The sequence below is a fragment of the Cyprinodon tularosa genome, unplaced genomic scaffold (assembly GCF_016077235.1).
Source record: "Cyprinodon tularosa strain WSP-4 unplaced genomic scaffold, ASM1607723v1 ctg1306, whole genome shotgun sequence".
Lineage (NCBI taxonomy): Eukaryota > Metazoa > Chordata > Actinopteri > Cyprinodontiformes > Cyprinodontidae > Cyprinodon > Cyprinodon tularosa.
In genome coordinates, this window is record NW_024038122.1 from 64,278 (window position 1) to 75,207 (window position 10,930).

General features: G+C 40.6%; 1 protein-coding gene across 1 annotated transcript in view; it reads left to right on the forward strand.

The window, feature by feature from the left end:
• The window catches only part of LOC119778237 (inactive N-acetylated-alpha-linked acidic dipeptidase-like protein 2), a 44,783-nt gene extending 39,844 nt beyond the window's left edge, over positions 1-4,939 (forward strand). Inside the window, exons 4-5 of the mRNA XM_038277389.1 lie at positions 4,302-4,489; positions 4,727-4,939. Of these exons, the coding sequence (XP_038133317.1) occupies positions 4,302-4,489; positions 4,727-4,924 (386 nt within the window). The 3' untranslated portion in view covers positions 4,925-4,939. The remainder of the gene's footprint in view (positions 1-4,301; positions 4,490-4,726) is intronic.
• Positions 4,940-10,930: the final 5,991 nt, after the last annotated feature.

Below are 10,930 nucleotides of genomic sequence, written 5' to 3' on the forward strand. Positions count from 1 at the left end.
TTCTGTGGTCTGGCTAGCAGGTGGCTGCTTCCATTTTATTTTTTAAAAGGTTTAACAGGCATTTTTTTTATTTTTTTTTACTTGTCCTTTTGAATCAATAAAATCCTCTCAGGAGGTTTATAAGAAAAGATGGCGCTTTTTTAATCATTAGGAATTAGAGCAACATGCTGCAGAGAGAAATGAAAGAACATTAGGTACTTTGCTTAATGTGTTCTTATCAAAGACGGTTATTATATATGCATCATCTGAATATGAAATGATACTGAGAAAAACATGATGTTATTACCAGTGGCAGAGATATAAAGAAGAAAAACACACCAAGCAAAATGGAGAAAATAATATCATCCCAGGCTCTGCACACTCATCCTCCTATCATCATATTAGCAGATATAAATCTACATTTGGATTCATGATAAAAAGTATTAACTGTTGGACTGAATGGTGCAGCGGCAGGAACAGCCTATTTTACTGCATTTCTTTTTCCATGAAAGGTAAGGCAACGTTTCCTCTCAGGATTAATGTTTGTCTTCAAAGTACTGACAGAACTAACTGGCGTCTTCTATGGATTTCTCTAATTAACATTAATATTAATTATTAAGTCTTATGGAAAACAAAAACATCCCAGTTATACATTAAATAAAAAATTGCTGGCAAATACTGCATTTTATTGATTGATTGGAAATGTGTAAAGGATGAATTTATATTTATGTACAGATGCATATGTATGTATAAAACAACAAAACAAAGATGAACAGAATATATGATAAAATAATGACATCCACTGGGAGGGATCACAAAAAAACAAGAAAATTATCATTATAAATGTTATTGTGCTACCACCCCAACTTAGAAACACGGACTCAATTCTCTATTTTAAAATGCAACTCAAAACCCATCCGTTCAAGATTGCTTATTCTCTTTAAATATCAATTTCACTGTCACAGCCTCTGTATTTTTTAAATGTTTTTAAATGTTTTTATTTTTATTTTTTCTGACACTGTTTTTATGCTTTTGTACGGTGACCTTGAGTGTCCAGAAAGGATCCTTTTTAAATAAAATGTATTATTATTATTATTGTTATGCTCAGAGAGTAAGGACCCAGAATTCAGCCAGAACAGACAAAATGACATTTGAAGAATCCGTAGACAGAGATGAGATCCAAGGTCAGAGCCGGGTGATCCTAACCTAAAAACAGCCAGATGCACGTCTCGCTCCGCCTAGCTCCTCTCACATACATCTGGGAACCCGCTCATTGAAAGTGATTTCCACAACCAAATTTATGGTCTGGCCAATCAGGACGCAGGGCGGGTGTTTCCTGGATGTGACGTAGTGGAGAAGCGAGTTCTGTAAGTTGTTCGTCTATACTTTTTTGGTTGGCTTCTTTTTTTTAAATAAGTCTGCTGTGCACAATGTTGCCTTTTATCCGCACATTTTCATGGCACAAACGACATTGATCATTTACCGACATTGCTCTGATTGCACTGTTGCTATATCCAAGATGTCGGCTGTTCTGTTTTGTTTTTTTTCCTGCGTAGCTCTCACAGCGTCACGGGTTAGCTTCGGTGTGAGTGGTTGAAATAGCACGTCGATAAAGATGACAGACAAGTGGCTTATCCAATCATATGCAAGGAGTTTTGATAAAGCCCAGCCTTCAGTAAAGGCAATTCCTATGGCGGGTTCCCAGATGTATGTGAGTGGAGCTAGGCGGAGCTAGACATGCATCTGGCTGTTGTCAGGTTAGGGTGATCCGGGGTCAGAGGAGAACCAGGGGGAAATCCAATCCAGAGTCGGGGCACAGATCCGGTAACAGGCAGGCTTACAGATCAGGCAGGGGTCAGTCAGGCTCGGGTACCAAGAGGCAGATCAGGTCAGGCAAACAGGCCGGCAGGAAGTCAGGAACGGAACGCTGGAATAAATCTCACCAATGGCTGGAAATAATCTGGCACTGATGTCTGGTCTGAAGGCTGGTTATATATTGATAGGTACGGGTGGAGTGTTAACTAGAACGGGGCAGATCTGAGCAGGTGTGTCTTCTGAGGAATCAGACCAGCATCAGTGATGAGATCACGATAATAAAATCAATTATAATCACATTATCATCAGTATAATCAAAATGTATATTTTCTTTCAGGAACCATCATCGTTATATTTTTAATAATGACAATAATAATTGCAACAATCAAACAACAGCAACCAGTTAATGAGTTAAAGATTGTTTTCCTTTAGCAGACTGGAGTCCTTCTGTTATCCAGAACCAGTTTTCAACCCTTTTTAACTTTTAGGTGTTTTTGCTGCATTCAGAGTTTCTTTTTTTCATCTGCTTTATGTGTTAGCAATCATTTATACTTTTACAGGTTTAATTTTGGTGAGCTCATTGCTTTTTGTTTGCTGTGAATGTATGTATTTGTGTGTTTGCATTTTTCAGCCCCCATAAATAAGCCTGTGAAATTTCAACTACGCTATATAATGTAGCGGCACTTCAGCTCCTTTAGTTTCTTCTGTACTGCATAGAAAAACAGAATAGCAACAAGTATTGAAACACGATTAATTCCAGATAATGTTCTTCAACTTGTGATGTTTATTAAGAGGAAACAAAAATAAGAGAACATCCACGTTCTCATAATATAAAATCGTTCAAAAACTGTGTTGCTTCCAGCATATCTGTACAGCACGTACAAGCAAACAAAAAACAAACACATACGTTTAAAGCATGCAGGAAGCCCAAAAATCTGCATTTCAAATTACATTTCTATATTCTATGCTTTTAATATTAGAGTTTTTAAACTTAAATTATAATCAAACAAGAAATAAATGTTCAGTCTTGTATTTTAACCCTTTTAAAACTATAAATGAATTTGTATCAAATTGGCTCTTAAATATATCTTTAGACTTTAGACAGGTTTTATCTGTCATTTTGTTTACACAAGTGTAAAACTAAAAGAAATTTCGTTATATATATATATATATATATATACAGTGTATATATATATATATATATACTAGTGCTGTCAAACTATTAAACATTTTAGTCGCAATTAATCGCATAATATCAACAGTTAACTCAAGATTAATCGCAAATTAATCGCATATTTTATCTTTTTATTTTATTTATTTTATTTGGGCATTTTAAAAAATGCAAATGTGCAATAATGTAAAAATAACTTGCTTATACAATAAGTATTTTTAATTATTATTTTTTTAAAGTACTTTTAAAAAACTAGAATAAAAATATCCTGGTTTAAATTCCGGCCAATAATTATTCAAAAATTGTAAAAAAAAAAAAAATACAAAACTACAGAACAGTAAACAGTACTTCAAAGAACTCCATAAAATTAATTTTTTTCTCAAACATAGGACAAAAATAAAGATGTACTGTTGAAATAAAGTGCACATTCCATTATGAAATTCAGACTTAATTCAAATAAAATGAAGTTACTCACAAAATAATAAATAAATCAAACGAATTTACAATAACTGGGCTTTGCAGTCATCTCAACAACATAACATTTTACATGTAGAACATTTTCAAAATGCTTTAATATTCCTTTGGTCTGAACAGGAAGTGCAGCAGCAGTGCATTCCACATGACTTCATTTAATTCTTTGTCTTGTTGGCAGTAAGCCAGTGAGACGCTCGTTTCTTCTGGACAACATAGACATTGGACTCAGGTTTTGTCAAGACAGCCTTCTGGGATAACTTTAAAATGAAACGTATCATTCAGGATACCTTGTCTGCTGGCCATTTTTGCTAATTCAAAGCACGGGTCTGTTATGCTGCGGTCTCTCCCAAAACTTAGCGTTCCTGAAGCTACGGAAAGCGCCGAGGGTAAAACAAACAGTACAGAGAGCGCTGCGGAAAAATAAAGAACAAAAGCGCACGGTGCGTTTGTTTTGATGCGTGATTAACTTGCCTTAAAAAAGATGTCGCCGTTATAGTCTAAAGCAGTTAACGCGTTAATAACGCTTTAAAGCTGACAGCCCTAATATATACATATGTATATATATATATATGATGATAAAATATAATAAATATAATAAAATGCAATAGAATAACCCATTCTACCAAACATTCATCAGTGTGATGGCGGTGGGGAAGAACCTGCTGCAGAACCTGCTGGTCCTGCATTGAATGCTGGGAAGCCTCTTCCCAGAGGGCAGCAGGGAGAACAGTCCATGGTGGGGGGGTGAGGGGTCATTGATGATGTCACGGGCTCGGGACACGCAGCGCTGGGATGAAATGTCTTTAATGGAGGGAGGGGGATATCTATTCACAATGTTTATGCTGTTCGTCTCTGTTATCAGATCGCCACCTTCTGGTTGGCAGTCGCCATGACGGTAACCGGGGAGGTGGGACTTCAGCCATTACGACTCAACTGATCGCAGCACTAACGGAGCAAACCAAACAGGGATGGGTGCCGGACCGAACCACTGTGTTCTGCTCCTGGGGAGGCACGGCCCTGGGGAACATTGGCTCCTACGAATGGGGAAAGGTCAGAGAAAAGAAGATCTGTTTGCTTTAATGCTAACCTTGGTGCTAAATGAAATCATGAAAAAGTCTGGGATCCCAAATGATGGTTAGATGGACAAAAAGTTAAGCTCTTGTTTTGTGGGCAGTAAAGTTTTTATGTGATCCTGAAATGCAGCCTTTCAGGTTCCATTTATGGCTGTTATGGTAAACATCTTGTGAATGACCCCATTAAGACCATTTTTATTTGTTGTTTATTCAGGATAACAGCGTCGTCCTTCAAAGCAGCGCTGTGGCCTACGTGAGTCTGAACTCTCCAGTTCGAGGGACGGAGACTCTTGGAGCCACAGCATCTCCGACTCTGCTGCAGCTCACTTCAGACATTCAGAGGGTAAAAAAATTCCTACTGCTGGATTACCTGCACAATGCTTCCCGATGCACTCCACTATGGGCTTCCTGACAGAAACAGATCACACAGGCATAAATCTATTATTTATTGATATTGTCATACTTAAGGGCAGCATATGTGTCATGCTTCTGTGTTATATATTCAATTCATTTATATATATAGTTAGTTAACAACACATTTTATATCAAAGCAATTTGCAGAGATTCAATCAGATCGATTCAAAGTTTTCAATCTAAGCAAAACCAGCTGATTGCATCGACTCAAGACACTCCTTTCGGATGAGCTGGCGGTAACAGTAGACAGAGCTTGCATTGTGTTTCTGCTCTCAAACCAAGCATGCATGCAGCGACAGTGGACAGGAAAATCGTCCCTTTTAACAGGAAGAAACCTCCAGTAGAACCAGGCTCAGTGTGAGCGGCCATCTGCTGAGGCCCACTGGGGTTCAAGGAGACAGAAGCAGACATAGAAAAGGAACATAGAAGTTCTGATCTGTAAATGTGCTGCTGCCATCAACACCTTTGTTTCTAGATGTTGGAGCTTGGCCTGTTTTTCAGTGTAGTCCTGTTTCTCTGACTGGCCTGGTGTCGCCTTAGTGAGCTGCTGGAGGAGGCGTGAGGATCAGGAAGTCTGGGCATCTCTGCTTAGACTGCTGCCTACATGACCTGGATAAAGAGGATGGATGGATGGATGGATGGATGATGGATGGATGGATGGATGATGGATGGATGGATGGATGATGGATGGATGGATGGATGGATGGATGGATGGATGGATGGATGGCATTAGACAGTGTGAATGTAAACAGAAATCTTAATTTTTAATACATTTATAAATACTGTCATTGTGAAATCTTAGCAGATTTCTTTCAACCTTCCCATTCTGTCACACAAGGAAGATATCTACTTAAAGTCTTTCCTAAAAATTGATGTGATTTTTAGGCTGATTATGCCAAATAATTCTTCTAAAATCTTCAAATGCAAAGTAATCAAAGTTATTTTTTCACCAGTTTCTATATTTGAGAAAACAGAATAAAGTAATCTGTGACAGAACCACCTCACAGGTCACAAGGTTTTAGACTCTAAACTATAGTAACACACCTAATGGCTTCCTGTCAGCTGGCAACTAGTTCTACACACCAGGAAACTTGGTGATGTCATTCCACTGACAGGACATTACGCAGAAGGGGGGCTGCAGTTGGTGAATATAAAAAACAAATGTCTTTATACTCTAAGAAAAAACGTATTTCACACAAAGATCTATTCCAATACCGTCTCATTTCTTTTTTTTCAGCTTTTTTATTATCATTCTACTGTCATAAGTACAGAGCAACGAAATGATCTCTGCGTTTAACTCCTCCCCTCGGGGAGCAGTGGGCTGCCATTGTGCGGCACCTGGGGAGCCGTGTGGGATTAAGGGTCTTGCTCAGGGACCCATAGTGACTTGAATTCAGAACCTCTAGATTCCAAGCTCTATGCCCTAACCACTAGGCCACCAGTCCCCTAATCTGGGAAGTTAACTAGAAATAAATGTTATGATTTAGTCCTTAATAAATCCGTCTGACTGATGCAGTGTGACGGCGTGGCGTGGAATCTTTCTCTCAAGGCTTGCAGTTGGAGGAATCTCACTGCTGAAGGATGTTGTGTATTGTTTCAATCCCTTAATCCCTCCCAGCATCACAACCGCTGTGGTTCTGGTGAAAAATGTGAAGTGGTTACCATGGAGGGGATTGTGTTTCATTGTAGTTGCAAGCAAAAGAGACAATTGTTAAAGGGTTAATAGAATGATTCTATAGGGTATCTGGTCCTTCAGGTCTCTAATAGGGTCATAGAATGATTCTATAGGGTATCTGGTCCTTCAGGTCTCTAATAGGGTGATAGAATGATTCTATAGGGTATCTGGTCCTTCAGGTCTCTAATAGGGTGATAGAATGGTTCTATAGGGTATCTGGTCCTTCAGGTCTCTAATAGGGTGATAGAATGATTCTATAGGGTATCTGGTCCTTCAGGTCTCTAATAGGGTGATAGAATGATTCTATAGGGTATCTGGTCCTTCAGGTCTCTAATAGGCTGATAGAATGATTCTATAGGGTATCTGGTCCTTCAGGTCTCTAATAGGGTGATAGAATGATTCTATAGGGTATCTGGTCCTTCAGGTCTCTAAAAGGGGGATAGAATGATTCTATAGGGTATCTGGTCCTTCAGGTCTCTAATAGGGTGATAGAATGATTCTATCGGGTATCTGGTCCTTCAGGTCTCTAATAGGGTGATAGAATGATTCTATAGGGTATCTGGTCCTTCAGGTCTCTAATAGGGTGATAGAATGATTCTATAGGGTATCTGGTCCTTCAGGTCTCTAATAGGGTGATAGAATGATTCTATAGGGTATCTGGTCCTTCAGGTCTCTAATAGGGTGATAGAATGATTCTATAGGGTATCTGGTCCTTCAGGTCTCTAATAGGCTGATAGAATGATTCTATAGGGTATCTGGTCCTTCAGGTCTCTAATAGGCTGATAGAATGATTCTATAGGGTATCTGGTCCTTCAGGTCTCTAATAGGGTGATAGAATGATTCTATAGGGTATCTGGTCCTTCAGGTCTCTAATAGGGTGATAGAATGATTCTATAGGGTATCTGGTCCTTCAGGTCTCTAATAGGGTGATAGAATGATTCTATAGGGTATCTGGTCCTTCAGGTCTCTAATAGGGTGATAGAATGATTCTATAGGGTATCTGGTCCTTCAGGTCTCTAATAGGGTGATAGAATGATTCTATAGGGTATCTGGTCCTTCAGGTCTCTAATAGGCTGATAGAATGATTCTATAGGGTATCTGGTCCTTCAGGTCTCTAATAGGCTGATAGAATGATTCTATAGGGTATCTGGTCCTTCAGGTCTCTAATAGGGTGATAGAATGATTCTATAGGGTATCTGGTCCTTCAGGTCTCTAATAGGGTGATAGAATGATTCTATAGGGTATCTGGTCCTTCAGGTCTCTAATAGGGTGATAGAATGATTCTATAGGGTATCTGGTCCTTCAGGTCTCTAATAGGGTGATAGAATGATTCTATAGGGTATCTGGTCCTTCAGGTCTCTAATAGGGTGATAGAATGATTCTATAGGGTATCCGGCCCTTCAGGTCTCTAATAGGGTGATAGAATGATTCTATAGGGTATCTGGTCCTTCAGGTCTCTAATAGGGTGATAGAATGATTCTATAGGGTATCTGGTTCTTCAGGTCTCTAATAGGGTGATAGAATGATTCTATAGGGTATCTGGTCCTTCAGGTCTCTAATAGGGTGATAGAATGATTCTATAGGGTATCTGGTCCTTCAGGTCTCTAATAGGGCGATAGAATGATTCTATAGGGTATCTGGTCCTTCAGGTCTCTAATAGGGTGATAGAATGATTCTATAGGGTATCTGGTCCTTCAGGTCTCTAATAGGGTGATAGAATGATTCTATAGGGTATCTGGTCCTTCAGGTCTCTAATAGGGTGATAGAATGATTCTATAGGGTATCTGGTCCTTCAGGTCTCTAATAGGGTGATAGAATGATTCTATAGGGTATCTGGTCCTTCAGGTCTCTAATAGGGTGATAGAATGATTCTATAGGGTATCTGGTCCTTCAGGTCTCTAATAGGGCGATAGAATGATTCTATAGGGTATCTGGTCCTTCAGGTCTCTAATAGGGTGATAGAATGATTCTATAGGGTATCTGGTCCTTCAGGTCTCTAATAGGGCGATAGAATGATTCTATAGGGTATCTGGTCCTTCAGGTCTCTAATAGGGTGATAGAATGATTCTATAGGGTATCTGGTCCTTCAGGTCTCTAATAGGGTGATAGAATGATTCTATAGGGTATCTGGTCCTTCAGGTCTCTAATAGGGTGATAGAATGATTCTATAGGGTATCTGGTCCTTCAGGTCTCTAATAGGGTGATAGAATGATTCTATAGGGTATCCGGTCCTTCAGGTCTCTAATAGGGTGATAGAATGATTCTATAGGGTATCTGGTCCTTCAGGTCTCTAATAGGGTGATAGAATGATTCTATAGGGTATCTGGTCCTTCAGGTCTCTAATAGGGTGATAGAATGATTCTATAGGGTATCTGGTCCTTCAGGTCTCTAATAGGGTGATAGAATGATTCTATAGGGTATCTGGTCCTTCAGGTCTCTAATAGGGTGATAGAATGATTCTATAGGGTATCTGGTCCTTCAGGTCTCTAATAGGGTGTGTAACATTGGTTGGGCTGAGCCCTAATGCAGCCTGGTTAAAAGCCCTAGAATGAAACCACAGGTTTCCTTCCTTTAATGGTTTGATCATGAATATTTAGATGAGCTGTGCTCTGATTGGTTGGTTTACAACGAGCCAAGCTGCTGAGCAAAGACGCATCATAGCAACAAGCACTCACTCACTGAAACATCATTGATATGGTAGGGGGACCAGACGTCCTCTCTTTCCTGGACATGTCCTACTTTTCATACCAAAAAAAAATATCCAGGGGGGAATTTCAAAATCATCCAGGATTTTGGTTGACTCCAGGGCAGCACGTTGCTGCTGGTCCGGGAACCCAGGCGGACGGGGGAAGGGAGCCAGCGGGGGACGGAGCGACTGAATCGGAGCTGGTGCCGGTATTCTGGACACGGGCGGCCCTGTGAGGCATGCGGGGGGAGCAGACCATCACCGGGTCGGGTTCGGTCTGTCATGTTTGGTTTAACGTGTCTAACCCACATGCAGAACACTCAGAGGCAGGAGAAAAGTTCAAAGGTTTATTAAAAGATGAAAGTACAGGTTAAATGATCAGGTCCAGTTGGGAACTCGTCTGGTCACGAGTGGGTTCACTGTTCTGGAGTAGAGCAGAGCAGCTGAGGGGGGGAACCTTGAGGGTCCAGAGGCTGTCGGCAGGCTGAGGGCTAGGTGGAGGCAGAGCTTAAAGGAATAGTACACCCAAAACATGATTAGCCTTCATTTTCTACTCACCCCCATGCTGAACAAAACTCTGGAGTACTTTTTTGATATCTCAAATGCATCTGGAGATCTGGGAGGCTTCTTGCTGTCTGCTGACATTCAAATAATGGAGGTCTATGGCGCCCGAGACAGAAAGGTCCACAAAAGTCCACAAAAACTTGTCAATATTCCTCCATACTGCTCGTCCAATGTAATCCAAGTGTCCTGAGTGGGTAGCATCCAGAATTTACTCGAAACGAAGTCATTTAGAACGTTTTAGAGCCTAAACAGTAGTGTATAGGATTTCCTAATAGCGCCCCCATGCGCGCTCACGATTCTACGGAAGCCGGCAGACCAAACCAGCGCATTCAGCTCGGCAAAGAACTCATGCTCTTCCTCAACACTGAAGTCCTCAGACATTCTTCTTTCGTTGTTTCTTTCTTTGCACAGGTAAACAGCACATTTCTTCTTCTACGCTTGCATTATCGGCAGACCAGACGCTGAATGCGCACCTTCTTCCGGTTTGGTCTGCCGGCTTCCGTAGAATCGTGAGCGCGCATGGGGGCGCTGTTAGGAAATCCTATACACTACTGTTTATGCTCTAAAAACATTCTAAATGACTTCGTTTCGAGTAAATTCTGGATGCTACCCACTCAGGACACTTGGATTACATTGGACGAGCAGTATGGAGGAATATTGACACGTTTTTGTGGACTTTTATGGACCTTTCTGTCTCGGGCGCCATGGACCTCCATTATTTGAATGTCAGCAGACAGCAAGAAGCCTCCCAGATCTCCAGATGCCTTTGAGATATCAAAAAAGTACTCCAGAGTGTTGTTCAGCATGGGGGTGAGTAGAAAATGAAGGCTAATCATGTTTTGGGTGTACTATTCCTTTAATGAGTGCAGGCAGATCTCTGATTAGAGTTTCCTTCCAGTATCTTTTGAGAGCGGACAGGCAGATCTTTGACAGGAACTGTTCTCCAGAGTTCTTCTGAAAACGGCCAGGCAGATCACCGGCAGAGAAACTCTTCAGGGTTTCAGGTTTCAGGTAGGTTCAGTCGTTACTGGCAAACACTCTGGCACTGGAGAGAAGCCCTCCGCCTCCTTAAATACGGA